Source organism: Desarmillaria tabescens (assembly GCF_030435595.1).
Source record: "Desarmillaria tabescens strain CCBAS 213 chromosome Unknown EV420scaffold_1, whole genome shotgun sequence".
Classification (NCBI taxonomy): domain Eukaryota; kingdom Fungi; phylum Basidiomycota; class Agaricomycetes; order Agaricales; family Physalacriaceae; genus Desarmillaria; species Desarmillaria tabescens.
The window spans coordinates 1,922,295-1,949,519 of record NW_026848300.1 but is presented as its reverse complement, the minus strand read 5'-3'; the positions used below and the strand labels follow the sequence as shown (position 1 = coordinate 1,949,519).

Genomic DNA, 27,225 nt, shown 5'->3' with positions numbered 1-27,225 from the left:
TGTTCTCGTGTTCGCGTCATATGCTCAGGATGCTAGCCCAGTTCGAAGTTGTCTCAAACGTATGTAGAAAAGTACACATTAGTAGTCATTGATGATGGTCACCAGGACACATTATTAGATACATATACCCTATATGCAGCAGAAAAGATTACAACGCCCGTCGCCAAGATACCTCTTATTTCTTCAGTAGCTTCTCATGCAACTCGGCACCCTTCAATCTCGCTCGCAAATACTCCAGTCTAGCCTCATAACGTCTAGTAACTTCTAGTCTTCTGCGCTGTATCTCTGTCATGTCATCTTCCAAACCCACGGTCTCCGAAGAACGCATGCCGTGAACACCTAGAGGCAAATGTCCCGAACTGCGTGAGAGACTGGTATGGCTGCTGAGGGTCGGACGATTGACCGACAACAAAGATGTGCCCTGTGATGATACAGAAGAAATGGACCCCTTGCGACGGATTGAATTTGGGCTTGACGGTTTCTGGGACAATGATTTGCTTCGTGATATGGAGGCGTTGGACCATACCGATAGAGCATCATTTGATGCCTGGTTTGGAATATGTCCCTCTGGGAGGAGCATTGAGGAAGAAGCGAGCTTGTCTTGATTAAGCCATTCAGTGCTTGCAGGGAGAGCGTTAGCCATAGCATGTCGCTTCTGCCGTTCCGCTGCACTGTTCTCAAGATCATCAAAGGCTTTCAGCACCCGCTGGCGCTCCGTTTCCAATTCCTTGATGAACTGACGGAGGCCCGCGGTGGTGGTTAGCCCTCCGTCCTCGAAAATATCATCGCTGATAGATGTGTCGACCTTTGTTTGTGATGGCGGCGTGATAATACGTTTGGAACGGGTAGGGCTGCGCGGGGGCGAGAAGGTTCCGGGGCTCAAACTAGCCTTGTGCAAAGATATCGGGAAGGATTCGTTGTGGGTGCCAGAAGACGCCGTGCGAATAGACGTCATGTCAACACTTTGTTTTCTGAACAGCATGCGTGGAATGAAGGCCCGCTTGAGGGAATTAGTCGGGTTACTTGACGAAGCTGCTGGGATATCCTTTGCAGGTTTACGGCTGGTAGCACGGTGGAAGAGATCTGCTACACCAAAAGTGACAAAGGCCTTGCTCCGTGTACTAGTAGGTGGAGAAGTTGGTGTAGAAGGAGTAGAAGGAGAAAACGCGACTTGTGCTGAGTGACTTCAAAATTTGGTGGAAAATACAATGGCAGGAAACTCACCACGACCGCGGCCTGCAGGAAAGGTGACATGCTTCTTGCTCGATGAAGAGACCCCAGACGGCGCTGTGGTGCTGCATCTCAGACTTGCAATGACTAGCAGAAAAAAAAGTACTCACATCGACCATGAGTGGCAGCAGGCGATTCCACCGAGATCGATATGTTACGTGAGTATCTCTCAAAAACGTCCTGGCGAAGCAATCTATACTCGTCATCACTGCCGTTATGTTAGCCTGAGATACGATAGCAGTAGCCCATTAGACGCACTCGAGAAGGCCCTCAGAGTTGGCGGATGCAAGCTCGTTGAGCCGCTGGGCGAGCGACATTGTAAAAGTAAACGGCAAAGGTGGTGATAGGAGAATGGTTAGGGGGTACCGATATTTCTATGTTCCTTGCAAAGCGGGTTTGTTTGTCTGATGAGATTCTGCTCCATAAGTAAGAAGGAAGGAAATCAGAAAACAAACGGCCATCTGCTGAAAGTAATGGACCAAGCTGATGACACCCGGTAAGGCAACTCGTATGACAGCCGAACTGACACCACTTCCTTCTTTTACTCCTACCGCCATGTCCAAGTCTGACCTCAATCCAAGGACGACACATTACGAGTTTTTTGGTCCGCCTGGAGCGCTCTTCGTTACTCTCACCGTCCCCATTATCACCTATGCTCTCTACTTTGGCTGCGCTGAAGAATCAGGAGGCTGCCCACCAACCTTGGCTACCATCCCTGATCGCGTAACTCTCGCTGTATCAAGTCCGGAATGGTGGAAAGGTCTCTGGGATACCGAAGCCGCCTGCATCTACATCGCCTGGTACGCGTTTTGTGTCGTCGCGTGGGCCGTGCTGCCAGGTGATCAGATCGAGGGGGTCACTTTACGCACCGGGGAGAAGAAAAAATATAAAATTAATGGTACGACCATTCTATCTCGGAACCAGTTACCTCTAACCTATATTCCCACAGCATTTTCAACTTTCCTGTTGGCACTGGGCATTACGGCCGGCATTATACAGAAGTATGGTCCCGAAGCGTTCACATTTTTCTACGACAAATGGGTCGGCTTCGTCACCGCATCTCTCCTGATGTCTGTTATTCAAGGCATCTACGTATACGCCATGTCTTTCCGCCAAGGCAAACTTTTGGCGTTAGGAGGAAACTCGGGCAACTTTATTTACGACGTACGTCCCTCCAGTCTCTCCATTCTAAGCAAGCCTTGACTACCGTATCCAGTTTTTCATTGGCCGCGAACTCAATCCTTCCATTGGCTCCTTTGACATCAAATCCTTCAACGAGCTCCGCCCCGGACTTATATTATGGACTTTGATTGACATTGGCATGGTGTGCGAACAGGCTGTCCGGAGGGGAGGCTTTGGTCGCGTCACAGATTCCATGTGGCTAGTCCTTCTTTTTCAAGGCTGGTATGTTGTCGATGGCCTATATAATGAGGTGCGTTGCAAGATACACGTGTCAAACGCGTGATGCTTAAGGGCGCGAAGCCCGCCATTTTTACAACTATGGATATCACTACCGACGGTTTTGGTTTTATGCTCTCAGTCGGAGATCTTGCGTGGGTCCCATTCACATACTCTCTGCAAGCAAGATATCTTGCATTCAAGCCGCTTGAACTTGGCCCCTTCTTAACCGCCGCTGTCGTTCTGGTCAACGCGACCGGCTACTACATCTTCCGAACAGCTAATGGTGAGAAGAATGACTTCCGTAATGGAAAGAACCCCAAAAGTACGTTCCTTGCCTCCGACACTCCTCTGTTTTTAACGAACGATGGCGCAGATCTCCAATATTTTACTACTGCCTCCGGTTCTAAATTACTGACTTCCGGATGGTGGGGTCGCTCACGACACCCCAACTATTTGTGAGTGCTGCTGGTTGACCTCTCGAGATACACGTTCTTACTGGTTATAGTGGTGATCTTCTCATGGCTTTGGCCTGGTCGCTGCCTACAGGATTCGAAACACCTATCACATACTTCTATGTCTCTTATTTCACGGTCTTGTTGATCCACCGCCAACTCCGGGACGATGAGAATTGCAAGAAAAAGTGCGTCGGATCCGTTTACTTTTGATTATAAGATTGATCTGGTTTCAGATACGGAGATGACTGGGAAAAATATAAGAAAATGGTTCCTTATCGCATCATACCGTATGTTTACTGAGTGTACGGGTACGCTGAGAGACGTTTAACTTGTTTTGGGGTCCTATCTTCCTTTCAAATAGTGTATAAATATTGCTCTTGACGAACATTTGACGGAGATGTAAAACCTTTATCCTGTAAATACTCACGTAGGCACGAATTGGAGGCTGCCAGCGAATGCTGTCCGAGAACATGGACGTTCTGAGATGATGGAGCTTGCGACGGCAGCGCACAGCCGGCTGAATTGAATGCTTTTCATTGGGGAAGGTGATTCGAATGTTCATCACATGTGATATCCCAAGCCGGCGCGTCATGAATATAAAGTCAATTGTACAGTTTGCGACCGCGTTCTCTACTTCCAATCCACCGCCATCATGGGCAAGCCACTCTCAGGCTCTACCGGCAGCCTCACCGTTCGCGACAACCGTACAGGAAAGACATATGAAATTCCGTATGTCACGTCGGCTACGATGACAATTACTCCAGATTCACCGTTGTGCACAGAATCACCAACAACAGCATCCCAGCGACAGCCTTCAAGGCCATATCTGCTCCCAGAGGCGTGGGAGATAGAGAGGAAGATGAAACCGAGAAAGGATTGCGTGTATCTGACAAGGGATTTTTAAATACTGCGGTTATGCGCAGTCAGATTACCTACATTGATGGAGAGGCGGGCGGTTTGTCTTCTACTCCCATCATCTCCCTTTTCTGTGCTTACTGAGGCCCTCAGTCCTCCGCTACAGGTCCGTGGCATGAATACTTGGCATCTCATAATTCTCACTCTAGCTTTAGAGGATATCCAATTGAAGAATTAGCACTTCATTCGTCCCATCTGGAAACAGGTAAGGGTTTTCGCCGCTATTTCGGCTGAAGTGTCTAACCAAACCTCATCTGCAGCATACCTGTTGATTTATGGCTCACTACCAACTGCCTCCCAGCTCCATGTCTTCGAGAGCGAGGTGATGCACCACGGCGTCGTCCACGCTGACGCCGAACAATTTTTCCGTTCTTTCCGGTAGAATTTTCCTTTTCCCTTGTTCGTGAAGTGCCACAGCTGACAGCTGGTTAGATATGATGCGCACCCGATGGCTATTTTGACGAGTGCTTTAGCCTATCTGGGGTCTTATTACAAGGAGGCAAATCCATCGTTGCGAGGTACGTTCCATCTGTCGTATATGCTTTCATTAACTGACATAGCAAGTTAGGTCAGAATCTGTTTACAAGAGGTTCTAAAGAGTCTCTGGCTGTGATGGACAAACAAATCTATAGGCTGATAGGGAAGGCCACGACGCTTGCTGCGTACGTGTATTCTCCCATATCACTTTTTGTTTTTGAAAATGAACGTGTCATCTAGGATGGCATATCGTGTCCGACAAGGACGTGAGTTTGTGACGCCACCGACTGGTCTGAGCTACACCGGATCGTAAGTACAATGATTTGTGCCTTGAAGGAATTTTTACGCATATATATGTCAAGATTCATGTACCAAATGGACCACCTTGGACAGGAAGACTACGTTCCACACCCCGTCTTGGAAAAAGCACTGGATGTCCTGTTCTTACTTCACGCCGATCATGAGTTAAACGCTTCAGCGACAACGGTCCTGCAGACGGGTAGCTCGCTAGTTGATCCCTACTCTGCCATCGCGTGAGTTAATGGTCTTTCGCTCCACTTTGTATTTTGTTTTACCACGTTTCAAAGTGCTGGATGCGCATCTCTGTAGTAAGTTTGTCTTCCCTTCTCCGATCTGGTGGCGGAAATTGACGCATTCCGATAAAGTGGGCCATTGCATGGTATCCTCGCCACTTTCATGACGCCGTTTCCCAACTCATCATGATCTAGGTGGTGCGAACGAGGCTGTTATCCGTATGCTTATCTCTATTGGAAGGTAGAACATGCCGTTTTGTAACGTTTCCGTTCTGACTGGTATGCACTTGCAGCCCGTCCAATGTCCCGGCGTTCCTGGAGGCCGTAAAGAGACGGGAAAAAGTTCTTTCAGGTTTTGGACACAGGTTCGTTAAGAATTGACTACAATGACCATATTTTGATCTGTGTATTTAGGGTTTATAAAACTGTGCGTCTTGCCCATCCAGCCATATAACAGATTTAGCATGCTCAATCCTCCTTGTGTAGTCTGATCCACGTTCCTTCATCGTGCGCAAAACGGCCGATGAGGTCTTCAAAGTGTGAGTCATTATAGATATATGGAGGGTCTCTATTTGCTGATCCCCTATCGGCATAATTAGAACAGGAAAGGACGAACTACTAGAGACGGCCATGGCACTCCACGAGGCGGCGATGAAGGATGAATACTTTATTAAGAGGAAGCTAGCCCCAAATGTTGATTTCTGGTATGTTTGTCCGATCTACTACTACACGCACGAATTAACGTGAATTACAGGAGGTGCGTAGTGTACGTGATCGGAAGATCAAAAATACTCAACATGTTCGCTGAAGTGGGCTGATTTATCGCGCCATGGGTATGTTCACGGTGCTCCCGGATCATTGTAGATGTTAATTATCGTTACAGGCTTCCCCCTGGATTTTTTCCCCGTGTTGTTTGCTGTGCCACGAGTAGTGGGGTGGCTTGCGCATTGGCGACAGGTGCGCATCTCGCCGATTAGAATCATCCGGGCTTATCCGCGATAATTAGATGATGCTTCAAGAAGGCGGGGTAAAGATTTGGCGACCAAAACAGGTGAGTGCATGTGAGTGCAACATCCGACGAAGCTGACGTCGCCCAGATCTACGTCGGAGCAGCCAAGCGCGCGTATGTGCCTCTTGACGAGCGGGTGCCTGTGGAAGGGCTGAAGGAAACGCCTTCCCCCATTGAACACTCTGGGTAAGTGTCGGCAGTTGATGGTGCCCATAGCGACTTACCTACTCACGTACGTTTGTCAGGATCTCCAAGAGGACCATGCTCGCCTCGTTCAAGGGTCAGAAAGCAAAGCTGTAGGCTGAGCAGGGGCTACTCCTTTTATGATGTGTTTCATTATAACAATGCCAAGGGTTCGTTCCGGATCTGGTGTGATCAGCCCGTCGGAGTTGGAAGCCGTGAGGCTGTTTGGACATATTTGGCTGAACGCCTGCTGGCCTGGAGGTTTCCTTGTCCCTTTCCCTTTATCCTCTTGCCGTCCTCCTCCCCTTTCCTGTTTTATACCGCCACTCTACCCTACATCCTGCGAAGATGTTCTCCACATTCCTTACCCTTGCGCTCGTTCTTGCCCCCGTCTTCAATGGCGTCCTCGCTGATTTTAATGTCTATGCCCCTTCCACGGTCGCTCAGGTTTGTTTATTTTTGTGAAAACACAAGGCGTTTTGGTCGGCTCAGTTTTATGACAGTGTCAAGTACTCAGTTTCTCATGGGACTCCACCGCTTCGCCCATAGACGCCGCACTCGTGAGCCCTCAGGATCCTTGTGGCGACTTTCTGTAGGTATCGGTTCTCCTATGATTTAACAATTTATAAAATGGTCATCTAGTCAGGATTTTGGTTCCAATAACTGGGGTAATTCTTTGAATGTTACAGCCGCTATCCCTGCTGGTACTTCAATTCAGTTGTCCTTGGTCGACAGCAACGACAATGAAGCCTGGAGCGGAGTGGTAAGTTTGCCACTGATAGCATCGTTCTGTCTCTCAACTTTTCATCCTGCAGATTACCGTCACGGAAAGCAGCGACGCTAGCTGCCTCAGTGCTTCGTCCTCGTCCTCGTCCGCTTCCGGTGTCTCCGCATCCGTCTCTTCGACGGCGTCCGGTACTACGTTCGTTATTATTACTGATTTTCTTCTTGCGATGTTTCTGACTGATGAACAGGTTGGTCGTCACCCCCAGTTCCAACGCCAAGGCCTCCTCGACGTCCTCTTCGTCGTCAGCCACTTCCGCTGGACCCTCTGCACCTGTCGGAGCCGTCGGAAGTGGTCCGGGCTCAAATGGCGCGAGTCACCAAGTTGCTGCACCCCTTATGGTCCTCGGAGCGACGTTCACGGCCCTCCTTCTATCCCTATAATGATACCCCGCTGGTTGCCCAAGGCTTCCTTGCACTTCTTTTACCCCTACTATTTTTATCCAAGTAACACTAAGTGCTACTCTTCTTTTACTGTGTTTTTTTCTGGTATCTCTGCAGGGTGTGTGGTATAATGTTGGTTCCGGAGCTCAAATATCTCGAGATGTGATGGTATCGAACTGGTTCACCTATCACGTTTATCTCCTGGTACACCCTCTCCTTTATATACTGTTACAGCCGGTGTTGTGTTCATTCATGTGATAACTGTACATTGTTCAATACTTTTATATGTACAATCGGACTGTGTCCGCCTTTATGTTCCTTGGTTACCATTGTGATCACACAAGATCAGCGCGATATATCGGGTATCCATCCTTGGTTCTGTACTACCATTCGCATGGCTTCATCAACAGAACACTGGCATACAATGTGTGTCGCATCTGACAATCTGTACTCTGCCAACTTATTAGTAAAAGATCCGTGCAGATACCGTTCATCTCGCATAAACATGCCATGATCGCCAAGCGAACCATCGAGGTCGATCCAGAACTACAGCCCCAGGCAGTGAAACGTACACTGTTCGTTGAAGGCAGCATTTTGACTGCGTAAGTCTTCGTATTACTACTGTCATCTCGCCAATCAATATTTTCCAGAAATTTCGAGACTCTGACCGTCCGACTAGCTCGTTTGACGGTCAATGGCTTCTTAGAAAATGTCGATCTTGTCGTTCGTACCCTAGAACAGTTTGGCGAAGACGCTGAGAAACGCCATGTACAATCAAGCCAATATCCTTGAATATGTGGTAGTTAAATGGACAAGTGGTGGGATGTGCTACATTGTGCTACAACTGTCAAGATGATAGTGCAATAGGATACTACAAAGATGTTCCGGTTGCACAAAGTTACTCCTCCTTCGATGCGGCTTCCTCCTCAGCCTTTGCCTTTTTCTTCTTGTTCTTCTTGTTCTCTCGCAAGTTCCGTGAGAGAAGGGCTTTCAGCTCCTCATCTTCGAGTTCTTTCTCTGTTTTGACGAGTTCAGGCTTGTACCAGATGGGTGGGTGGGTGATAAGCGAGGGGCCAGCGGGCAGCAGTGCAATCGTGAAGTGGAAAGCAGCAACAAAGGTATTTGCGGGAGTGTAGCTGATGGAAAATCAGCGGTCAGCAGCTACCTAACGGCGACTTCGGCAAGGACTTACATCACTTCATATGGCTTGACCAAACTGTGTTGCACGGCCTCCTGCAGACCCATTCGGGCACGTTTCTCGTCCTCGAGGACACGGACGTTGAATGGGAAAGCGCCAGCCTTCTTCTGTACCTCTGAGAAGACGGCACGAGACGTCTTCATTTTGAGTTGATACGTGATCGCCGAATCGCGTTGGAAGAGCGTCGTTCGGGACTCTTCGATCCTTGCCTGCAACGACATTAAAGTCACTGTGGCGGAAGGGAATATGCAGATCCACTGACCTTGCCATCTTCACCCGAAGATATGAGAATGTCAATACCATACACTTCACCCTCAGCAAACGTGACAGCCTCAAAGTCTCGCTTCTGAGCTTCACTGGGGTTGAGGATGATGCGCTTCTTGCCGTCAATGAGGTTTTGTTTCTGTTCACAGGACAGCATACCTATAAGGCATCAGAAAACAGGATTAATGTATGGTCAAGAGACCATCAGATACCTTCAACAGGTTTGCAGTTCCATGTCGAGGCGGCACTTGCGACGGCTTCCGTAACTGCCCAGTTTTTGTTACCGACTTTGACAGTCCGCATAGCGATTTCCGCCGCATGCCATGCGGCCTTGATGACGTCCGCCCGGCGTCCAGTAACAGGGTTTTCGGGTGATGCACCAACAACGATTGTCTCAGCACTGATGGAGGCGAAACCGTCGATGTGTGCTCCAACATGGATCTTCACCACGTCGTCTTTAGCCAGGACCTGCTCAGATTGAGGATCCGAGCTGAAAAACAAAAGTAGGACCGCAAAGGACACGTCAGGCCCAAGACGATCTTGCAAGAAGCTAGGGAGAAGAAACTCACGCCAACGGTGAAAAATGAGCAACACAATTGTTGACTGAGATGCAGGTTGGGAAGGCAAGACCTGGAAAAGCATATTCAGCGAGATTTTACAATGTGGTCGCGAGCTTGATACGCACCCTTGGGAACCTTGACGCCCCTGACCGCCTTGTTGTACACGGCTCCAGTGCCCTGCTCAATCAGCTTGTCTCCTTCGATACAGAGATCGATGATTTTAGCTCCTTCAACAGACAGCTCGATGAGCTTCTTCATGACTTGGTGAACGATATCCGCGGCCGTCTGCAGCGAGTGGACATGTTGACTCAGTTTTTTCTTCACTTTTGCGAGTGACATTGACAACGAACCTTGTATTTAGTCAAATCAGCTTCCGCTGTTGAGGGAGCAGCCTTGGTAGCATCAACGGCAACAGCGGGTTTTTCTTCTTCGGCCATTGCGATTTTTTGTGGATTCGTTCAAGGCGTCGAAGAAAAAAAGATGAAGGTCGTGGATGAGCCAATTGAATTTGAACGGTTACCGTATTCGGATGTTGACACCGTCATCGTTCTCACAGTCGATGTACATGCACAATCGTCGGAAAGGGAAGCAGAGAATTGTGTTTGAGTTAGATAATTGACATCTACTTTTATATGCAAAAAATCCTGGATAAATGGTATTGGCAATATTACAGTCTACGCAAGACGCAAATGCCTGGTCTTGGGGTATTACAGTGAGCAAGAGCATGTACTTACAAGTTGGATCCGTATATCCGTCCACAGATAGATACTTTATAGCTGATGATATATAGATAGCAATGCGTTGATGATGTCGAAAACGGAGGCAAAGAGGAATGTCAAAGGAGGCCGTATCAGGCCAATGTTCGATTTTATCGGGGTTTCCATGCCACAAAGCCTTTCAATGCCCTACACAACTCTGGACTTGATAAGGCTTTAGAAGCGTCATCTACTTCCGCAGGCTTGATGTCGACATTGTCTCTCCAGATCCGCCAATCAGGCCGTTCTCCGACAGGTTCTGGCCATGATAGCTCGACGGAAAGACAGTCCCGCATGCCAATGCGATCCATCATATCGCTAAGGGATTGCATCAGGGATCGTTCCAAAGCAATTCCCAAATAGCACCCACTTTTGCCAATTCGCCCACGCACTATCAAAATCTTCCCTGACAGACGCTTGCTGGGTTGTACGGAAAGCTTTCGGAGTCCGCACAACAGGAGGTAGTTCGGGAGCAAGCTGCAAATGCTTGTATTCGTTCCAAATGGCTTCCTTGCATGCCATAATGGTCTGCACGGTTTTAGCAAGATGCATGACTGCCCATGAAGGTACTGAGTCATGAGACGCGATACTTGATCGTAACGAGATATTATCCGTTTCGTTGGATCGCCGGACATTCTTGGTAGACTTGAGGACAAATTGGGAATCCAAGTCAATCCAGCTCGAGGAGTGGCCATTGCTTGCTCCGTTGGTGCCATGTGCGAATGATCGGGAATTGGGAGGGAGGTCGATGGTAAGCGTGGGATGAGTTTGAACGTCCGTAAAGCAAGACGAAAGGTAAAATGGAAGAACCGAAAGGAGCTGCGGTGCTAAAAATCGCCTTGAAAGCATCGCTTCCCAAGCTGCCTTAAGCTTAGAGTGATCTTGAGGGTGACCGGCCAGGTCATGATAATGGTCCGGACTCGGCTCGGATGTGTCCACAAGGGTCGACAACGTGTTGGACATGCGCCTTGTACGGTCGGGGGTTTGTGCAGGATATGGTGTATGCGGCACGGAGGTTGGATGTTCCTTGAGGGTCTCAAGCGTTGATTTTGACTTCAAGCTCAGGCTAGGCTCGGAGCCTTCGTCGGAACTATATTGCCAGGGACTCGTGGACAGAGTGGTCGAGGAACGACTTGAGTAGGCGTCCGGAACGTTGGTATTGATAGACATGCCAAGCCGTGTTCGAGGACGAACAGGTTGGGAGCAAGGAAAAATCAAATCTTCCTCTAATAGCTAAAAAGTCCAGGAAAATCAGTTTTTGCAAACAATCGACCGGATAATGAAACTACGCACTTCTATTGGAGCGCCGGGTTTCATTACGCGTGAGATTTCCTATCAGTATAATTAGGCAAAGATTGGTTGGTGATTATCAATGGTTAGAATCATACCTCCAAGACATACTGCCACTAGAACAAGAATGTTAAGGATGATAATGGGTTTAGTGAAAATGATCGTACCTCATCCTCGGGTACTCCCAGGCCAATGCGCGCCACTCGTACGAAATCAAAATGGTCGGGTGGAAAAGGTAGCCCGTCAAGTCTACCGTCAAGTCAGAACGGTCTAACGCCAACAGAAAAATCCTCACAGATTGCCATGTAGCCACTTGACACGACGAGCCAAATCTTTGTGACTGCTTATCTCGTAAAGCCTCGGTTGTATTTCTTTCAGGTCGAATCCAATGATCGTACTGGACTGCAGAGAGGAATATGATGCCTTCGCCGGGCGCAAAAGTGAGGGGTTGAACTCACTGGCCAGTGCTTAGCAGCTTCTATAGCCCAATAACCGCTCCCACACCCTAGGTCAAGTACGAGAGCAGGGGGTTTGTCGAACTGATGCATAGATATGCTTCTTCTGCAGCAACTGACGAAAAACATATGATCCCATATATCGCTATAAAGCAGGTATCAGATAGACTCTGAAAGAAGAGAAACGCGCCGTACAAGTTCAGCATTTCCATGTTGTAGTTGAGAGGGTAGGGCACGTCGCCGGGTCTGCGCCTGCAGTTACGTTCCTTCAGAAGGAGAGCCTCGACGTCCTTGACGGCAGGAGAGACCGTACTTGAATTCATGGGGGGAAAGGGAAAAAGAACGTTTGAAATGAATGGAAGTATATAACCGAGGCAAATCTCAAGATCTTGCTAAATCTTGTCGCGAAATACAGGTTCGTCCGGTTCAGTCAACCCATGATGGCCGTTGAATTCTGGAAATCCGCCGAAATCGGTCCGGACAAGAACATCTCATTTTGGAAATTATCTGACACGTGCTCCTTCCCGTCGACTGTTACCGTGTTCCTACCTATTCTTTCCGTAAACTATGTCGCTCATTGCCAGGCGCGCCGCCACTGTCGCAAGGCCTGCTGCAGCATTGGCTGCAAAGCTAAGAGCCTACGCTACTGAGGCTGCAAAGGACCCAGAGAGCGATGACGACTACCCCAAGGTTCCCAATGTATCGCGACAATATCTTCCTGCGACAGGCTGGCAGGATCCACTATTGCGGCGCAACTTCGGCGACCCTGTACGTCTTCCTTTTTTCAACTTTTTTTTCTATCTCGTGTTTATTTGCTCTGTAGGTGCACGAACAAGAAGAGCTGTACTCCATGTGGGGTCCAGACATTCCCACTATCGCACCGCATATCGCCCTGCGCCACTTCACCTACGCAGTAATCTCTTTCGTCTCGTTCGGCTTCCTTGTGAAATACGCTCTGACACCAGAGATGCCCGCCATTCGCCGCGAGTACCCGTTTGGTGGTTTAGTGACTGAACTTGGTGGTATGGATGCAAACAAGGTTCGTCATCTAACAGTATACTGCATACAGTTGCTCACCATGATTTTCTTAGGCAAGGGTTGAGGATGAGAGCGACGTGGACTAGGATAGGCACATCTATAAGACACCCACGAACGAGAGACAATCGATGAATTGATATTGCGAATCGACACCAATTCATATTCGGTGACGTTCCCCACTAGCCGACTGAGTTTGGTACCCGAGCAGCGTTTGCTCCTCGCAGATGCCCTATGATCTATTCTATCCTCGTTCTTGGTGAAGTTCTTTCTCACTTACCACGTTCCTGTCACCTACGTACTGCGAAATGGAAAATTACTGAAGTAAACAAGTGGGATAAGGACAATGCTAATGTAGTCAGCGTGCGAAAAACATACTATGTCAGCAGCATGGCGCAGTGGTAGCGCGCGGGGCCCATAACCCCGAGGTCACTTGATCGAAACAAGTTGCTGCTAGGATTCCATTTTTATTTCTGCTTGTATCAAATCGTAAATGATTCGAACGATGAAATTCTAATCATCGATTGCAATAAACATTAGCACTACGTTGACTCTGGTGCACCCTTGTATATAGGTTTTGGTTTAGGGCGGGGCCGAAGTTGTGCAGAGAGAGGTGCTTCGATTGTTATAACGGCTTCGCTGAATTCAGCATCTTCACCAGAAGAAGGTTCCGACATCTTCCTAGTACTGCTAGGTCGACCGCGGCCTCGGCCACGTCCGCGCCGATGCGAAGCAGATTCACGTCCTTTCTTTCCCCTTGCACTACTTTTCGATCTCTTCTTGACTGGCGTATCTTCTTCACTCACGCCCGAATCCGACCCCTCCTCATCAACAGACCCAGAAGAACTGGCCCCAGCTTTTCTCTTCTTCCGAAAATCCGAGACTACTTGCTGTAGACGTTTACTAGCATATGCTTGTCTTCGCCTAGGTGCAAAAGTTCCGCTTCCCGCAGCAACATCAAAAAATCCGTTCAGGTTTCCCTGTCTATTCATTGCTGCGGCCTGTAAGACACGGATGTGAAATCTTATGAATCTGCTATCTAAATGGCCAGCGTACCTGACCACGCTTTCCCATTTTCTGGATGATGGGAACGAGCAAGTCATCAACTTTGCTTTGCGGCCATCCGAGCTCTTCGTGGAGAAATCTGTCAACGACCGTGTTAAAAAGTTTCAATGTATCAGTATAGAAAGAGGTTACCCGCGGAGAGCGTCAAGATCCGGTAGGCCCCATTTGAAAGGCTCATCAGACTCATCAACAACAGGATGATAATACGCGTCCCTCTGAAAATTGAGACTCAGATAATTGGTTTCAAAAAATGATGAAAAGGGCTGACCACAGCAGGGTTGGGCCATTCACTGGGCAGATACAGATCCTTAAATTTCTTCTTCTGTGAAAGAAGAAGCTCAGTCGAGAAAGATAAGTGAACATTCGTCTACTTACAAATCGCTTGCGGAAGGTGGATTTATTATCTTCCTCCCTATCTTTGCCGGTTTGCACTTTGAGCCACCACTCTTTGAATTTATGGAGCCCGCCATCTCCCGGGAATTCCTTCAAGAGTTCCATGGCGACGACAGGGCCAACACCAGGAAGACCATCCACATAATCACTTCCCAATAGATAGGCTAGTCTCACGAGGGTGCCCCGATCGAGACCAAGTTCTCGGGCGAGATCGCTGGTCAGAAAACATTCAACGGTCTTTGACTGATTGAACATATTCTTGAAAACGCGCTGACCGCCGAACAGAAACACGTCTGAGTCGTCAGTAATAATGCCGTCCACCAGCCCCAACGTGACAAGCTCTGCGCACTGAGCTTCCGCCTCCATTGGGGCAGTAATATATGGAATGCCGAAGAGACGCAGCATCATCTACCGTCATTTCATCAGCAAAGCTCACTCTTTTTTTTTTCGAGAAAACGGAAGCTATACATACCATAATTTGGTTGACCATCTGCTGATTGACGTCTTCTGAATCTCGCATGGCGGCTTTACGTTGCTGATCCAAAGACTTTATTTCGGCGTCAATTTCGCGGCGGACATCATTGATATCCCTGCCTTTGACTTGTGAGACGAATCGTGCAAATTCACCCTCTTCCGCATCAGGGTCCATCTCTTGAGCGGCATCCCAATTCTCGATGGGCGAAGATGGACGCGACTTATTCGTATCGTCGGGAGAAGATGAACGAGACGCGTCTGAAAGCGGTTCGAACGTCTCCAATGTAAAGGTGTTGTGCATCATGAGGGTTGAAGGGTTGGGTTCTGGATCGACATATTCTAGGTCTTCGCTGGTGGCATGATCCTCGTTGTCTATGGAAACAAGATTCTCAACCGTATCGGGAACAAAAAGTGGCTGAATTTGAGATTGAGATGGAGGAGAATCTGGGAGCGTTGGGTGTTCAATAGTAACCTCTTCCATATCTGAGTCATCTTCATTCATCGACTGGGTAACGACAGGACTTCCTGCTGATAGTTGCGAAGGAGAGGATGGACGCAGGAGATGATCAGCATGCTCCACGATACCAGAGCGGTCTCTCGTAGCTGCATCGCCCACCATCTCTGTATCATTTTTTTCTGAGGGCCTAGAAGACAAGGGAGGATGTTGCAAGGGCGGTGTTGTTGTAGGCGAAATCTGAGGTTCAGATTGACGAGGTTGCGCGCCGGACATGAGTAGGACAGGTGTCCCAAAGGCTGATGGCTCTTCTACACTAGGGATGGGCGACGCTGCTTTGGCTACGGGCGCAGGGTTGATATGAGATGTAGAAAGTGATGAAGTACCTTCGGGAGATGGGGTGACAATCGGAATCGAATGTGGTCGATATTCTACTTTAGAAGTAGATGCGAAACGGTTGTCACCTATGTCGTCCTCAAATGCATAGATATCTTGCGCCGCAGAAAAGGAAGGCGGTGGCGAGGCGGATACTGCATACCTATCATCAAGGGACCGCTGGATTGCCAAAGCCATTTGTTCATCTTCTGAAGCGCCATCGATGTCAGAATTGTCGCCCTGCTGGAATAGAGGGGCTTGCCGGGACTTTATCGGCGGTTTGCTTTTCACTGAAGACGTCTGAGTGTGGCGGCCGGCTATTGAACTCAAAGCCATTTCCCGCTGGAAGGCTCTCAGATCAGGGTCGGGTTGGGTGCTCCCTGGTCTACAAAATCAGGAACGAAGGATGCCTCGAAAATCAGAGACTTACATAGAAACCTCTTCCATGTCGTCGTCCTCGTCCTCGTCCTCGTCGTGCTCATGATCAAGAACGATTGGTTTCTGTTTGGTTCCATCGTCCCGAATGCCAAGTATCCAGCCGCCCCCTTCCCCCTCGTTTTTGATGAGCATGTATTCCTTATTCCGTTCACTGGCAATGCGAACAGGTATGGAAATATGGGCCTTTCCTATGCTGTCTGTCGTCATGAGAAGTTGTTGGGTCAGAGTGTTCCTTTGCTGCAAATTTTTGATCTGCTGCTTAGAAAAGTCCAAAGGTGTAGGAGCACTCCTTAACATTTGCTGTAATCGCGAATAAGAAGTTTGCCGAGACTTGAGCCGTAGGTCGCCAACGATCTCGTATTGCACCTCCGTGGGAAGCTCACGAAAGGCGGGAGAAGTGACATCGAAATCTTCGGGCCGCATTTCCTCAATGAAGGCGCGCAGTTCTTCCTCAGTAGCCAGGCGGGGATCTGGTTCCACCGAACGCGTAGCCTTGGCCACTCGTTCTTCCAGATCCACTTCCGGGAGCTTGTAGGGATCATGGTCATATATCTTCTTCGTTGGTGAGGTCTGAGCAGAAGCAGGCGCCGGGTTTTTTCTAGGAGAGGACTTAGGCATAGATGGATCAATATCTTCGAGATACACGGTATTGTCATCCAGGGCTACCGAACCTTCAGGAGCCTTTCCTGTAGAGGATCTGTTGACAAGTCAGTGTACCAACACCGAATAAAAACGCGTCAGCGTACCGTGCTCCTTTTACATGATTAAGAGCCTCTCTTCTCATTTGCGCAGCCAAGAGTTTTTCAGCCAATTTGGCATGACTTGCCGCTGCACCACTCTTCTTCTTCCTGCGTTCAGTCTAGGACAATATAACATCTGTCCATAATTTTGCAAATGGGCACACTCACAAGAGTTGCTTTCTTCAACGCCGGTGCACCTCCATCAAAGACGAAAACAGGTTTCATGCCGTAGAAGAGAAGCTTGCATATCCGACGAAGGAAACCGAGGACATGGGCGTTCGTCAAGGCACGTCCGTCCTTGGCTCGCATTGTGGCTTGGAACTGGTAGATCCATATACTTGAATCAATAGCCATCGTCTTGCCTTCCATAGTCTCCAACCTGTACATTATTCAGCACGACGGAATTGAAATATAGATGGACCGCATACATGACTGGCCGCCCAACAGGCGTCAAAAGGTTCCACAGAGACTTGACACCCATTTTGAGGTGAAAACTACCTTGTAATTTTCTGCAATGGTCGCATAGGGCTCGGACCGAAGGACGTCGCGACAAAGAGTCAGATGGTAGTCAATTGGCAAGCCCTTTTCGGGGAAAATGACATGGGCGCACGGTCCGATCCTTCCGGTGCTTTCGTCCCGCCTTTCTCCCTTCAGAACCGCAATCTCGAGAACTCTTCCAAAGACGTAATGGAATTCAATCTTGTATGGTCCGTGGATACTTCGAAAGGAGTAAGCTCGTTGCAAACGGCCACCGAGCAACAGCAGCCACGACAAAACCTTTTCCTAAATTCAAAACATTTCTTACCATGTAAGCTTCGTTTTTCTCACTAGCTAGAGTGGTTTTCTAATAGCATTGCTGCTACAGGACTCGAGGGGATGTCATAGAATTGCTTCTACGCAGCAATGACTGCCACTTTCCGCACGAGGAGCAGCAAGTGCGATCCATCCTCCTCGAGACCCAAAGCCAGCTGGACATGGTCGAGAGGAAGATAGAGGTTCTCCAGGCAGTTCTTGATACTCTTTGCGACCAAAAGACCCTCTTGAAGTCGCGTATCAGGAGGCAAAAAATGGCCCTCGCTCCCATTAGGAAAATCCCCGCAGAACTCATTGCTGAAATTTTCTTGCTCGCCGTCGCTGAAGCTACCGCTATATCTCCCAATGGCCAATCTTATTCTTCGGCTGCCAATACTGTGCCATTGCGGCTGAGCCACGTATGTCGCAGCTGGAGGGAGACCGCACTCTTTTTGCAACCGCTTTGGACACATTTGTACCTATCTTCTGACCAGAAACATGGAAGCGAAATCCTGCAGACGTGGCTGGACCGTTCCGGGCAGCGTGGTTTGTATTTCCATGTAAAACTTACATCCCGGCCTACTCATGACCGGCAGAACCTTGTCCAATCGTTGATTGCCCATTCTCATCGATGGCACACTATGCATTTGTATGCCAACGGCAGAACCTTGGCGTGTTTTGGAGTCATCCGGGGTCATCTTCCTCTCCTCACGGAAGTTAAACTTGCTATATCGAATCCCGAGGATATCGCAGGCAGTGTGACCGATATTTTCGCTGACGCACCTCTCCTCCGTTCCTTCCATATCTCCAGCCAGGAGTTTTGGAGAACTACCCCCATCTTCCAAGTGCCCTGGAATCAGCTCAATGCTTACTCCGTGGATGACGCGGGCATCCATGATTGTATACAGTATCTGAATCAAGCACCCAACCTCGCTGAATGCCGGCTACTTTCTCGCTTCGCTCCTGTTATACCAACTGTTATGGTGGTGCACGAGCATCTTCGCAGTCTCTCACTGTGCGACTACAGACTGTTGAATCACCTCCATGCGTCACAGCTAGAAGAACTGGAGGTGAAGTGGATGTCGCAGGAGATATATCCGCTGTACCAGGCCATCGAAGATTTTGTGGCTCGGTCGTCGAGCAACCTTACCCACTTCACGCTATGCGAGTGGAACAGACAGGAGACAGCCATTCTAGCATCTGAAATTATACCGGTGTTCCAAGTGTTGCCCAACATCATCAGCCTAACACTTCGTAATTTCGTCTGGAACGATGATTTATTTCCCCCATTGACGATATCTTCCAACCAATCAATAATTCTTCCAAAGATGCAAGATCTCCATCTCGATTTGCTATTCTCTCATCTACAACCTCGTACACGATCACGCCCCGAGCGCCTTCTTGACATGATTGAGTCGAGATGCACCGTTCCCAGTGGTGTCGTAAGGCTCAATACAGTGTTCCTGAGACTAAATCAGTCCTTGTTTGATTCTGACTGTTCTGGTTACTCTGACGAAGAACAGCGAAGAATGATCTATCGCATAAACATACTGAAGGAGGTTGGAATGAAGATAGAAATTGTATAGAGATTATCTACGGTGATTACTGTTACGTTTCCGGACGTTTCAGTACCAATGAAAACCATCCAGTATATCGGAAGAATTACCGGCGATATGAATATACTCTAAATACTCTAAATTGTAGGAAGTCTACCGTTTAGTACTTCATGGTATTCAACCCATGATCTAGTGCCCATCCGCGCTGCCAATCCTCCGATCAAAGACCGGGAGCCAATTCCTTCTAAGAAAGCGCGGCTAGAGCATATAATCATTCCCTTCTTGCATCGTGTCAACATAACATTAACACGGCGTTCATTTACGAGAAAACCGAGCTTCTTAGACCGTACGACGGAAACAATGATATAGTCGTCCTCATTTCCTGAGAAATATGAGTTTCGTTTGAGACTGATAACCGTGCACGACGTACCCTGAAAGGAGTCGACATTGTAACATTTATCCTTCCAAGTCAGCATAGCGTCCTTTAGCGCATTCTCGATGGCGGACCTCTGCGCATCGTATGGCGTTATCACCTTGAATGATTTGCCGCGGTCCTGCATTATTTTTGCAATCTTGACCACAGCTTGAATTTCCTTCTCATTCTGAACTCAAGCGTGAATGGGTCAAACCGATTGTTTTAAGGCGAAGACTCACAATCCAACTTTTACTTCTTTCCCCTTCCCGTCCACCCGATACGTTGACAAAACGGCAGCAAGTCTTCGAGGATATATCATGGACCGTTTTGAGTTGTTTGTCATAGACATGTTCGGATATAAAATCCCCGATTTGCCTAGGTATACGATCTGTGACCGTGTGGGCAGTCGTAGCGTATGCGAGCAAGTAAATTCACTCACACTGGGTGTCAAGCATGTGTATTTTCTGATCAAGGTGTTGCTTATCGAAGACACTCTCCAAGTCTGGAATGTCGCTCTGACCATACGGCTGCACTACAAGTTCTGAGATAATGGCAAACTGGGAAAAAGGATGATAAACGTACGCTGTTTGTGGTCTCCAATGAAGACCATCTTTTGCAACGAAGATGCAAACCGGTGTATCACAGGAAAATAGTCACTGACTTCGATCTGACTTGCTTCGTCGAAGATGATTGTTTGGACTGGCACTATCCGAGCAATAGTGGACATCCTGTCGTTGGACAGCATACTGAGGGTGCACAGTATGATGCGCGAATCTAGAAGCAGCCTTTCCATAGCCGCTCTGTCGGGGACGAAATCATCCGAACGGACAAGGTTGGATTCTATCAATCTATACAAGTGCTCATGCCTATAGGAATGTGACCGAGTGAAGAGTTTCAACATTCAAAAAAAAAGTCACTCACCAGTCGAAATGGAAGTCTTTCGAGACGAGAATCTTGAACCCTAAGAATCCAATCGATGCCAGCTTTTCCGCAATGTTCTTGACAGCAACATTGGAATGTGCTACAAGCCATAGTGTCCGGTTCCGGTCAGTGGACGCGATTACACTCGTGACTGCAGCTGCTATGACAGTCGTCTTCCCTGTACCCGGGGGCCCTTGAATGAGGGTGACCCTATCGGCATCACGGTTTGAAAGAATGAGATCGACTGCGCGACGCTGAGAGTTGTTTAGTGGGCCTGGGAAGTTGATGGTAACGTTGCGAGTAAAAGATGGGAGAGTAGCCCAGGATATTTCTGATCGTGGGAACCAGAGTGCTTGGATGAACGGGTGGTCGAGGATGGCAGATGACTGTTGTAGAGCGGCGAGAATTACCATAACTCTAGCCTGCTCAGCTTGAGTCGGTTCTTCTCTACCTATAGTTGTAACTTTGAGGGGAGCCTGGGTTGTTGACAAGTGGCCTTGAATTGCGATTGTTGCAGCACGTCCTTCAACTCTAAGGACACGACCGGGAGTAGTCTTGTGTTTACCATTCCGATCAGTGGACGAGATCTCCATGGTCTGCATGCTTGAGATTAATGGAAGAATGTCTGTAGACTGAAGCACTACGCACCTGCCATGCACCTGATTGTCTGATTCGATTCTTGAATCTAGCAGAAGAAACATTCAGTTTGCCGGACTTATGGCTAAACGCTGCTTCAACTTCATTGCGCATTCTGACAGGCTTCAAATCCGTCAGACGGTGCGCGTGTCGATTAATCTTTGCCAGAACCATTAAGCGCTATGATAACATAATTCAGCATGGTTCATCACATTAACAACGAAGTCCTTACTGCTTGATCGAAGTTCAACGTAGAGATCTTCGGAGCGTCGCTTGCGGTCGCCATGTGGTCAAGCATCGCGGCGCGGCATGCCGACCAGGCTTGCAAAGCAGTGTGCTTATCAAGTGTCTGACTGCTTTCCTCCTGCTGAAATAGAGTCGCGACGTTGTTACGATCGAGCTGGCTGTGATAGCTTTTACCGCCCAAGGCGACGAGAACTGACTCGAAGGACTGTCGGTTAGACTGAAGGTCCAATAGGTCTACACCATTGACAATAGGCAAACTAAGGTCAAGTATGAGCGATAGTGCTACGTTGTCCATGCGAAAGGCGTATTTCGGATAAGAGCTGCGCAGAACAATATATTCTAGCAAGTCTAGGGCGGGGCGCTTTCCTGAAGCACGAAGATTCCCCCCTCCCTTTCTCTGTCTTGGAAAGTCGATGATCATAACGTGGGTCGAAGATGCAAAAGCGACAGTGGAAAGTGCGCATTTGGAGCCATAGACAGGCGCTATTCCCAGATGACCGGTTGTAGCTACAGAAGCCATAAAATCATGTAGTGTCGTTGCTCTCAATGCATTCGCGTTGTGACGAGAGACAATAATTGAAGGATGGGGAATAGTGTAGATGTTCTGTTGGAGGACAAAACCGGGGCGTTGGGCATCCATGCTTGAGGTGGTAGGAAGGAAGGGGAAGGCAGGCAGGCAGCAGTGCTGTTGATCAATTTAAGAACGACATCAGCCATTAGGCGCCATCCGGCGCGGTCATCAAGCGGCGCCTCCTTTGTGACTCGACGACCAGCGCTTGTCTTAGGAAATTCTAGAATTCAAATCGCCGTATTTAGTTTGCATCCTTCTTAGATTGCACGAAGACGGAGCCGCTTGCCTGGATTCGAAACTTCGCCGCCATCGTGGTGTGGGGCAGATCGACGGTCGATGCACGTGATCACCTTTTACTTTCTTGCCGAGGTTTCTATTTTACGACCTTGATTATCGACGCCCATTCACAATGGCTACCCCTCTCGCATTTGGTGTCGGTGCTATCACTGCCGCTCTCGTTGGTCGTCAGCTACTTCGGAGGGTCGGACAAGGAGCAGCAGAGCAGTGGGTCAAAGGAGGGTTCAAAGCCAAGATGGATAGAAAAGAGGCTATTGCCATCCTTGGACTAAAGTGCGTCACAGCGATCCTCTGTTCGACTTTCATTCACGGTTTCTTCTCTAGGGACGGACCCCTGCTGCGTAACAGAGTAAAAGATGCTCACCGTCATATAATGCTCGCCAATCATCCCGACAGAGGCGGCTCTCCTTATCTTGCCAGCAAAATTAATGAGGCAAAAGATTTGCTCGACAAGACGGAAGGCAAACGATGATAGAAAGTTGCGATTTCGCAAGTAGGTTCTCCGGTTCACTCATACATTCCAAAGCTAATTACTTCTCAGGCTATACTTACTTATAACTGTACAAAGGACATGTATCAATACGTTCTCATCACCCAGCTAATATGACAATATCCGCATCCCATTTCACTAAACGGCGTCCACCTGTCAGCATGCAATTTCATTTCGTCTCATCCTCGGTAGTCCACCGTGATTGGGGCATACCGCATACCGTCGTCACAAAAGGCGAACCCACTTTACCACAGAATTCTGCACCGCACACTGTACATACTTACAACATTTTTATTCGATTTTCATGTTGCTGACTAAGCAGCATGCACCTTGCACTGAACTAGCATGAGTACAGATCTACAGCCGTCAAAACTTGGTAACAAAGAACAGTAAGTTTTTTGTTGTTTCTGCCCTTTCACCCCAATATCGATAAATACGTGTAGCTGGGATGACGTTTACAAGACAGAACTAGAAATTTTTGATGAAACAGGCGATGAAGGTGAAATTTGGTATGTCCTCCCTTTAACTGACCATCCCTATTCTCCGATCCGATGCGACAGGTTTGGCGAAGAGAGCGTGGAAAAGATGGTGGATTGGACGGTAGAAAATGTGCCATCTTCGCAGGGTCCATCAATTCTTGAGATCGGTAGTGGTAACGGCACACTTCTTTTTGCTTTACTAGAAGCTGGATACGACGCGACGACTCTCTGCGGTATCGACTATAGTATGGATGCTGTCCAACTTGCACAGAAAATCTCATCGACACGAGATGGCGAGCGTATATCTTTTGACCAGCGCGACTTTCTCTCTGAAGATCCGTCAGTGCTGCCGCATATGGATCAGGAGAACTCGTCCGGTCAATGGGATCTTCTTCTCGATAAGGGAACTTACGATGCCATCGCTCTGGGGCAGCGGGATGAGCTAGGTCGTTCACCTGCGTATCAGTACCCTTCGCGTGCTGCCAGGCTACTAAAAGCAGACGGGTTCTTCCTGATAACATGTAGGTGTATGTTTACGACAGTTCAGCAAGCACTCTCATCTATTCCAAGCATGTAACTTTACTGAAGACGAGCTCAAAGCACACTTCGTAACGCCGGAGACGGGCTTTGTATACCAGTGAGCTCAATTGTATACCTCATCGATAAAATCCAAAACTTAAGACATACTCGCCAGTTCACGAATACAGCATCCCACATTCATGTTCGGTGGTAAAAGTGGAAGTATCTGTTCTAGTGTTGCATTTAAAAAGATGTAGCTATCATAGATTAGGGACAACGTCGACACCAGTGCGCAAAGTGTCCTTGGCCACCTCTATCGCCCACCTAACGAATTTTTCCTCAGCCTCATCGTTGGTTTTATCGTCTTGCGTGATATTCGACAGAAAATAAACCAAACCCATCGCTAGGTTCTGCACTCTTGTCGCTTTAATGAAGACTTCCTCGATTGCAGCTCGATCCCGTGCGGTCAAAAGGGTCTTGGCGTTGGATCCAATCAAGGGAGATGACGTTTGAGTGCTTATGAAAAGCTGAGAAAGCATCTCTCCCATAAACCTTTTTGTCTGAGGCTTCAGAAGCGTAAAGTCAACAGGCTATGGAACGTCTTTCAATCAAGGTTACTGGCAATTGAAAGGGAAAATTTTACCTTCAGAATAGCGAGTGTAACACAATCTTTGGATATCCACCACGCATATGCCTTAGCGACGTTCCGAAGCCGGGTTGATGAAATGGATTTGAGGTCGAAGCTCTTGTGACCACCACTCTCCTTGATGCTCTTTATAACCTCTGCACCGCCAACCTCCTCTTCTCCCAAGTCCCGCAAAAAGTCCCAAAGGCAGAATTGCAGCGTCACCTTGTAGGAATGAGACGAGCGACACAGATGTTGGCAAACCAGAGTATAGTACGGGTTATATGTTTTCTCCTACAGAATTGCGCCCTTAATCAGTGCTCTGCCAAGTGCAGGTTGGAAGAGGTACCGACATTACCACAGCAATGGAGCAGGACTCGTATTATTTCCCGCTGCTGCACCTCGGATAGATTAAGCTGCGACAACCTATCACAAGCGTCGACGTAATCCTAATCGAATTGAATACTGACTTGAAGAGCAAGAAAAGGAACTCACTTCGCTACTCATAAGAACAACAAATATGCTTCGTCGTATGTCAGTATTCATTCCTTGTTTGCGTGCCAGTTTCAAAAGGGCATTGTTTGACGATGCCACCGAAGATGCACCGGAGACTGCTTCTTTCTGCGTCTCCTGACGATCAACCAGAGGATCACCGCCCCACGCGGCGCCGACAAGCCACCATTTCCCTTTGCTCTCGGCAGAGTGAAGATCAGCCAGCGAGACCCTAAGTGGCTCATTCGCAGCAACTACCGCACTTTGAGGAAGACAGAACGCTCGAATAAGAAAAGTACTGACCATGCCGCTTCTTGCTCAGCGCCGAAAGGAACTTCTTCATCCGTTCAACAGCTTCGCCTCCTTGATTTTGGGTCGCTAACTTCTTGACTTTGTTGTTCTTGAGATTGGTGAGAGTCTCAACCATGAAAAGAGTCCGTGAGCTATGGAAAATACTTAGTAACGATATCTGAAATTGACACCGTACAAGTACCTAGGTTTTTCGCCGATCTCGGAGAGCTTTTTCTGGACTATTTCCGTGATACTTTTGAGGGCGGAAGGATCGTCTTGACGAAGCTGTTGTCCAGAACCTGTATGCAGTATTAATGTAAGAAAGTCACGGCATTGATCAAGTTACACACTTCGCAACATCTTCAATAGCAGTTCGACGTTGAACTCTGAGAATTTACTTTCCAGTATACCTCGAATGATATCGAAGATGAGTATGCAAGAAATAACCTGGAAGTTATACAGCTCTGAGAGGAGAACTATAAGGTTCGAACACTCTTTGCCCTTCGTCTCCTCCTCAACTTCTGTTGAAGGATCACTGCCAATAGTCTGGTGATACTTTTCGTATGAAGACACAAGAGTCTGAATGAAATACGCCGCTAATCATGACTATTCAGAAACATTTAACGCACGAAGCAGACGAAGAATATACCGAATTCGATTCCGACAATCTTATGGAGACTTGACACGAATGCAGCGTGTAACACGACATAAGAATCGAGCAGCGAGGAGTGAGACGAGATCCCGTCAATTATAAGGGCCGTTATTGTGGAAGTGACATCTGCAGAAAATGAGCGGGATTGACAGCAGTCGCTATATGTGACTTACCGTGACGCCGGTGTTTTCGGTACTGCTCTTCTACGTCATCCAGAATACTTGACAAGTTCTGCTCGCTCATGCTATGAAATGCTTAAGTACGTCTGTCACATGTACTCGAGTTCGTGACGCACCGGTTGAGTAGACCTTTGAGGTTTCTCTTCAATTTGATGACTTCCTCGGAGTCATTCTCGGAAGTTTGGGCATGTCGTAGATGTGGTGGAATATATCGTGAGACTTGAACAGAAATAAACCTCTGTTTCTTCTTCTAGATGAATAAACTTACCGGTAGGAGTCTCGGCAGCCTGTCCACCATCCTCTCTTGAATCGGATGGGGAACTATTTATTCCATGCCATTCTTCATATTCGTCTTCCTCTCCTGAAACATCTTCAGGTGTGTCTTCAGATTCATCCGGTGATTTCAGTTCCAACTCTTCGTCTGGCGTCTCTTGTGCGTCATCTTCACTGTCGTCTTCTAGATTGACATCTGATTCATCATCATGTTCATCCTAGAGGAGATAGTAAATTTTCAATAACCGTGGCAAACTTAAAGAAGTGACCATACGTCACGGGCGTTCATTCCTATCGTCGATGTGAATTCCAGGAGATCTAGAAACATACTATCAACAACTCTTGAAGGTATACAAAGAGGAGGAAACGCACCGTTAAGACCATCATCTTCACCAGATTTCCTTTTGTCTTTTGTCCCTAGTTTGGACTCCAAGTACGCAATGTAACGGTCCTCCTCCGTCTCCTTGGAAGTACGCGGTTGGACTTTGGCTGTGGGACCACCGGCCAGCTTCTCTAATGGAGTTCTAGGCTTCTTCAAGGGTTTGTTGACCTTTCTCGTAGTAGAACTGGGAGCATCGGTGACAACAGTTTTTGCAGAATTAGGGATTGGCTCGAGTCTAGGTTTCTTGTGCTTGGTGGAGTCATGAAGCTCCTCTTCTGCAGGTCGTTTGGGAGCGCGAGGGCCTCCGGAGAAGTGGGTAGCCTTGTTGTGCTTTTTTGCATAACGTTCTTGTTTCCTGGATTCCTTCCGAGAGAGGGTAGGCTTGGAATGTTTCCTACGGCGCGGCTCGTCGTTTCCTTATAATGAGTTTATTCATTAAGAGTTGTAAGCATAGATTTGACACACCAGATGTGCCATTTATCTGCTCCAGGATGCTGGCTGGTAGTCGTGTCGTATTTTTTGTCCTTGAAGACATTTTGGTGG

General features: G+C 48.1%; 15 protein-coding genes and 1 non-coding gene across 16 annotated transcripts; 9 read left to right on the top strand and 7 right to left on the bottom strand.

Annotated features, from left to right (window-relative positions):
* Window positions 1-175: 175 nt before the first annotated feature.
* On the bottom strand, window positions 176-1,547 carry EV420DRAFT_1634143 (uncharacterized protein; the record flags this gene model as incomplete). Its single annotated transcript, XM_060476276.1, has 4 exons — window positions 176-1,176; window positions 1,225-1,287; window positions 1,341-1,438; window positions 1,489-1,547. The coding sequence occupies 4 exons, from the start codon at window positions 1,545-1,547 to the stop codon at window positions 176-178; spliced, it is 1,221 nt and encodes a 406-aa protein (XP_060339520.1).
* A 180-nt stretch (window positions 1,548-1,727) lies between these two features.
* On the top strand, window positions 1,728-3,627 carry EV420DRAFT_1496252 (ERG4/ERG24 ergosterol biosynthesis protein). Its single transcript, XM_060470882.1, has 7 exons — window positions 1,728-2,128; window positions 2,180-2,394; window positions 2,447-2,662; window positions 2,713-2,953; window positions 3,005-3,086; window positions 3,137-3,271; window positions 3,320-3,627. The coding sequence occupies exons 1-7, from the start codon at window positions 1,741-1,743 to the stop codon at window positions 3,384-3,386; spliced, it is 1,344 nt and encodes a 447-aa protein (XP_060339519.1). The 5' UTR covers window positions 1,728-1,740; the 3' UTR covers window positions 3,387-3,627.
* A 14-nt stretch (window positions 3,628-3,641) lies between these two features.
* EV420DRAFT_58848 (peroxysomal citrate synthase) lies at window positions 3,642-6,460 on the top strand. The gene is made up of 22 exons (XM_060482693.1): window positions 3,642-3,815; window positions 3,869-4,041; window positions 4,095-4,107; window positions 4,157-4,206; window positions 4,262-4,379; window positions 4,434-4,519; window positions 4,570-4,663; window positions 4,719-4,787; window positions 4,841-5,011; window positions 5,066-5,086; window positions 5,144-5,157; window positions 5,207-5,252; window positions 5,305-5,376; window positions 5,426-5,438; window positions 5,498-5,550; window positions 5,611-5,715; window positions 5,766-5,768; window positions 5,822-5,844; window positions 5,895-5,968; window positions 6,018-6,062; window positions 6,109-6,206; window positions 6,266-6,460. Exons 1-22 carry the CDS (start codon window positions 3,739-3,741, stop codon window positions 6,318-6,320), a joined length of 1,473 nt encoding a protein of 490 aa, XP_060339518.1. The 5' UTR covers window positions 3,642-3,738; the 3' UTR covers window positions 6,321-6,460.
* EV420DRAFT_58996 (uncharacterized protein) lies at window positions 6,437-7,594 on the top strand. Its single transcript, XM_060482712.1, has 6 exons — window positions 6,437-6,650; window positions 6,707-6,795; window positions 6,846-6,966; window positions 7,019-7,125; window positions 7,196-7,433; window positions 7,488-7,594. The coding sequence occupies exons 1-5, from the start codon at window positions 6,552-6,554 to the stop codon at window positions 7,368-7,370; spliced, it is 591 nt and encodes a 196-aa protein (XP_060339517.1). The 5' UTR covers window positions 6,437-6,551; the 3' UTR covers window positions 7,371-7,433; window positions 7,488-7,594.
* A 250-nt stretch (window positions 7,595-7,844) lies between these two features.
* On the top strand, window positions 7,845-8,162 carry EV420DRAFT_1258670 (CTAG/Pcc1 family; the record flags this gene model as incomplete). The annotated part of the gene is made up of 2 exons (XM_060466908.1): window positions 7,845-7,972; window positions 8,021-8,162. Coding segments are annotated over 2 exons (270 nt in total), but the record flags the coding sequence as incomplete, so codon positions are not given.
* Window positions 8,163-8,268: 106 nt separating this feature from the next.
* On the bottom strand, window positions 8,269-9,829 carry EV420DRAFT_1472899 (proliferation-associated protein 1; the record flags this gene model as incomplete). Its single annotated transcript, XM_060469088.1, is given in 7 exon segments — window positions 8,269-8,506; window positions 8,563-8,777; window positions 8,831-8,991; window positions 9,045-9,382; window positions 9,402-9,462; window positions 9,518-9,677; window positions 9,743-9,829. 7 exon segments carry the CDS (start codon window positions 9,827-9,829, stop codon window positions 8,269-8,271), a joined length of 1,260 nt encoding a protein of 419 aa, XP_060339515.1.
* A 109-nt stretch (window positions 9,830-9,938) lies between these two features.
* On the bottom strand, window positions 9,939-12,350 carry EV420DRAFT_1496233 (uncharacterized protein). Its single transcript, XM_060470881.1, has 8 exons — window positions 12,088-12,350; window positions 11,896-12,037; window positions 11,733-11,839; window positions 11,605-11,686; window positions 11,536-11,553; window positions 11,441-11,479; window positions 10,518-11,380; window positions 9,939-10,465 (listed from the first exon to the last, which is right to left on the bottom strand). The coding sequence occupies exons 1-8, from the start codon at window positions 12,213-12,215 to the stop codon at window positions 10,261-10,263; spliced, it is 1,584 nt and encodes a 527-aa protein (XP_060339514.1). The 5' UTR covers window positions 12,216-12,350; the 3' UTR covers window positions 9,939-10,260.
* A 68-nt stretch (window positions 12,351-12,418) lies between these two features.
* EV420DRAFT_1496232 (uncharacterized protein) lies at window positions 12,419-13,285 on the top strand. The gene is made up of 3 exons (XM_060470880.1): window positions 12,419-12,660; window positions 12,716-12,931; window positions 12,984-13,285. The coding sequence occupies exons 1-3, from the start codon at window positions 12,460-12,462 to the stop codon at window positions 13,014-13,016; spliced, it is 450 nt and encodes a 149-aa protein (XP_060339513.1). The 5' UTR covers window positions 12,419-12,459; the 3' UTR covers window positions 13,017-13,285.
* Window positions 13,286-13,311: 26 nt separating this feature from the next.
* Window positions 13,312-13,383, top strand: EV420DRAFT_t30. The gene has a single exon. It is a non-coding gene; the product is annotated as a tRNA-Met (tRNA).
* EV420DRAFT_1496229 (uncharacterized protein) lies at window positions 13,375-17,444 on the bottom strand. Its single transcript, XM_060470879.1, has 10 exons — window positions 17,295-17,444; window positions 17,035-17,245; window positions 16,873-16,985; window positions 16,119-16,823; window positions 14,858-16,073; window positions 14,368-14,793; window positions 14,261-14,314; window positions 14,125-14,207; window positions 13,984-14,071; window positions 13,375-13,928 (listed from the first exon to the last, which is right to left on the bottom strand). Exons 1-10 carry the CDS (start codon window positions 17,345-17,347, stop codon window positions 13,470-13,472), a joined length of 3,408 nt encoding a protein of 1,135 aa, XP_060339512.1. The 5' UTR covers window positions 17,348-17,444; the 3' UTR covers window positions 13,375-13,469.
* A 56-nt stretch (window positions 17,445-17,500) lies between these two features.
* Window positions 17,501-19,298, top strand: EV420DRAFT_58650 (uncharacterized protein). Its single transcript, XM_060482681.1, has 2 exons — window positions 17,501-17,674; window positions 17,732-19,298. Exons 1-2 carry the CDS (start codon window positions 17,571-17,573, stop codon window positions 19,242-19,244), a joined length of 1,617 nt encoding a protein of 538 aa, XP_060339511.1. The 5' UTR covers window positions 17,501-17,570; the 3' UTR covers window positions 19,245-19,298.
* EV420DRAFT_58544 (AAA domain-containing protein) lies at window positions 19,298-19,917 on the bottom strand. Its single transcript, XM_060482674.1, has 2 exons — window positions 19,645-19,917; window positions 19,298-19,596 (listed from the first exon to the last, which is right to left on the bottom strand). The coding sequence occupies exons 1-2, from the start codon at window positions 19,772-19,774 to the stop codon at window positions 19,352-19,354; spliced, it is 375 nt and encodes a 124-aa protein (XP_060339510.1). The 5' UTR covers window positions 19,775-19,917; the 3' UTR covers window positions 19,298-19,351.
* EV420DRAFT_58543 (uncharacterized protein) lies at window positions 19,918-22,209 on the bottom strand. Its single transcript, XM_060482673.1, has 5 exons — window positions 21,419-22,209; window positions 21,199-21,366; window positions 20,551-21,146; window positions 20,212-20,495; window positions 19,918-20,161 (listed from the first exon to the last, which is right to left on the bottom strand). The coding sequence occupies exons 1-5, from the start codon at window positions 22,070-22,072 to the stop codon at window positions 20,061-20,063; spliced, it is 1,803 nt and encodes a 600-aa protein (XP_060339509.1). The 5' UTR covers window positions 22,073-22,209; the 3' UTR covers window positions 19,918-20,060.
* Window positions 22,210-22,242: 33 nt separating this feature from the next.
* EV420DRAFT_58564 (uncharacterized protein) lies at window positions 22,243-23,111 on the top strand. Its single transcript, XM_060482675.1, has 3 exons — window positions 22,243-22,573; window positions 22,625-22,793; window positions 22,842-23,111. The coding sequence occupies exons 1-2, from the start codon at window positions 22,413-22,415 to the stop codon at window positions 22,770-22,772; spliced, it is 309 nt and encodes a 102-aa protein (XP_060339508.1). The 5' UTR covers window positions 22,243-22,412; the 3' UTR covers window positions 22,773-22,793; window positions 22,842-23,111.
* Window positions 23,112-23,135: 24 nt separating this feature from the next.
* EV420DRAFT_1258025 (S-adenosyl-L-methionine-dependent methyltransferase) lies at window positions 23,136-24,045 on the top strand (the record flags this gene model as incomplete). The annotated part of the gene is made up of 4 exons (XM_060466869.1): window positions 23,136-23,179; window positions 23,234-23,790; window positions 23,840-23,906; window positions 23,964-24,045. The coding sequence occupies 4 exons, from the start codon at window positions 23,136-23,138 to the stop codon at window positions 24,043-24,045; spliced, it is 750 nt and encodes a 249-aa protein (XP_060339507.1).
* Window positions 24,046-24,048: 3 nt separating this feature from the next.
* Window positions 24,049-27,217, bottom strand: EV420DRAFT_1634130 (uncharacterized protein; the record flags this gene model as incomplete). Its single annotated transcript, XM_060476275.1, has 14 exons — window positions 24,049-24,378; window positions 24,432-24,707; window positions 24,767-24,862; window positions 24,909-25,159; window positions 25,209-25,348; window positions 25,399-25,495; window positions 25,547-25,792; window positions 25,846-25,974; window positions 26,022-26,092; window positions 26,144-26,246; window positions 26,296-26,518; window positions 26,575-26,618; window positions 26,673-27,098; window positions 27,148-27,217. The coding sequence occupies 14 exons, from the start codon at window positions 27,215-27,217 to the stop codon at window positions 24,049-24,051; spliced, it is 2,502 nt and encodes an 833-aa protein (XP_060339506.1).
* Window positions 27,218-27,225: the final 8 nt, after the last annotated feature.

Excerpts from the sequence above, each read along its gene's own strand:
- EV420DRAFT_1496252 (XM_060470882.1), top strand. The coding sequence starts at position 1,741 with ATGACAGCCGAACTGACACCACTTCCTTCTTTTACTCCTACCGCCATG. Across the intron at positions 2,129-2,179 it reads GAAAAAATATAAAATTAATG|CATTTTCAACTTTCCTGTTG; the intron begins GTACGACCATTC and ends ATATTCCCACAG. Across the intron at positions 2,954-3,004 it reads TAATGGAAAGAACCCCAAAA|ATCTCCAATATTTTACTACT; the intron begins GTACGTTCCTTG and ends ACGATGGCGCAG.
- EV420DRAFT_58848 (XM_060482693.1), top strand. The coding sequence starts at position 3,739 with ATGGGCAAGCCACTCTCAGGCTCTACCGGCAGCCTCACCGTTCGCGAC. Across the intron at positions 5,253-5,304 it reads ATGCTTATCTCTATTGGAAG|CCCGTCCAATGTCCCGGCGT; the intron begins GTAGAACATGCC and ends ATGCACTTGCAG. Across the intron at positions 6,207-6,265 it reads TCCCCCATTGAACACTCTGG|GATCTCCAAGAGGACCATGC; the intron begins GTAAGTGTCGGC and ends TACGTTTGTCAG.
- EV420DRAFT_58996 (XM_060482712.1), top strand. The coding sequence starts at position 6,552 with ATGTTCTCCACATTCCTTACCCTTGCGCTCGTTCTTGCCCCCGTCTTC. Across the intron at positions 6,796-6,845 it reads GATCCTTGTGGCGACTTTCT|TCAGGATTTTGGTTCCAATA; the intron begins GTAGGTATCGGT and ends ATGGTCATCTAG. Across the intron at positions 6,967-7,018 it reads ATGAAGCCTGGAGCGGAGTG|ATTACCGTCACGGAAAGCAG; the intron begins GTAAGTTTGCCA and ends TTCATCCTGCAG.
- EV420DRAFT_1496233 (XM_060470881.1), bottom strand. The coding sequence starts at position 12,215 with ATGAATTCAAGTACGGTCTCTCCTGCCGTCAAGGACGTCGAGGCTCTC. Across the intron at positions 12,038-12,087 it reads AACATGGAAATGCTGAACTT|CGATATATGGGATCATATGT; the intron begins GTACGGCGCGTT and ends CCTGCTTTATAG. Across the intron at positions 10,466-10,517 it reads GCGTGGGCGAATTGGCAAAA|CGATATGATGGATCGCATTG; the intron begins GTGGGTGCTATT and ends GCAATCCCTTAG.
- EV420DRAFT_1496232 (XM_060470880.1), top strand. The coding sequence starts at position 12,460 with ATGTCGCTCATTGCCAGGCGCGCCGCCACTGTCGCAAGGCCTGCTGCA. Across the intron at positions 12,661-12,715 it reads GGCGCAACTTCGGCGACCCT|GTGCACGAACAAGAAGAGCT; the intron begins GTACGTCTTCCT and ends TTTGCTCTGTAG. Across the intron at positions 12,932-12,983 it reads GTGGTATGGATGCAAACAAG|GCAAGGGTTGAGGATGAGAG; the intron begins GTTCGTCATCTA and ends TGATTTTCTTAG.
- EV420DRAFT_1496229 (XM_060470879.1), bottom strand. The coding sequence starts at position 17,347 with ATGGGTGTCAAGTCTCTGTGGAACCTTTTGACGCCTGTTGGGCGGCCA. Across the intron at positions 14,794-14,857 it reads AGATGGTCAACCAAATTATG|ATGATGCTGCGTCTCTTCGG; the intron begins GTATGTATAGCT and ends AAATGACGGTAG. Across the intron at positions 14,315-14,367 it reads CCACCTTCCGCAAGCGATTT|AAGAAGAAATTTAAGGATCT; the intron begins GTAAGTAGACGA and ends CTTCTTTCACAG.
- EV420DRAFT_58650 (XM_060482681.1), top strand. The coding sequence starts at position 17,571 with ATGGTCCGTGGATACTTCGAAAGGAGTAAGCTCGTTGCAAACGGCCAC. Across the intron at positions 17,675-17,731 it reads TTCAAAACATTTCTTACCAT|GACTCGAGGGGATGTCATAG; the intron begins GTAAGCTTCGTT and ends TTGCTGCTACAG.
- EV420DRAFT_58544 (XM_060482674.1), bottom strand. The coding sequence starts at position 19,774 with ATGCAGGACCGCGGCAAATCATTCAAGGTGATAACGCCATACGATGCG. Across the intron at positions 19,597-19,644 it reads CAATGTCGACTCCTTTCAGG|GAAATGAGGACGACTATATC; the intron begins GTACGTCGTGCA and ends CATATTTCTCAG.
- EV420DRAFT_58543 (XM_060482673.1), bottom strand. The coding sequence starts at position 22,072 with ATGGATGCCCAACGCCCCGGTTTTGTCCTCCAACAGAACATCTACACT. Across the intron at positions 21,367-21,418 it reads CGTTGAACTTCGATCAAGCA|CGCTTAATGGTTCTGGCAAA; the intron begins GTAAGGACTTCG and ends ATGTTATCATAG. Across the intron at positions 20,162-20,211 it reads CATTGGAGACCACAAACAGC|TGCAGCCGTATGGTCAGAGC; the intron begins GTACGTTTATCA and ends CAGAACTTGTAG.
- EV420DRAFT_58564 (XM_060482675.1), top strand. The coding sequence starts at position 22,413 with ATGGCTACCCCTCTCGCATTTGGTGTCGGTGCTATCACTGCCGCTCTC. Across the intron at positions 22,574-22,624 it reads ATTGCCATCCTTGGACTAAA|GGACGGACCCCTGCTGCGTA; the intron begins GTGCGTCACAGC and ends TTTCTTCTCTAG.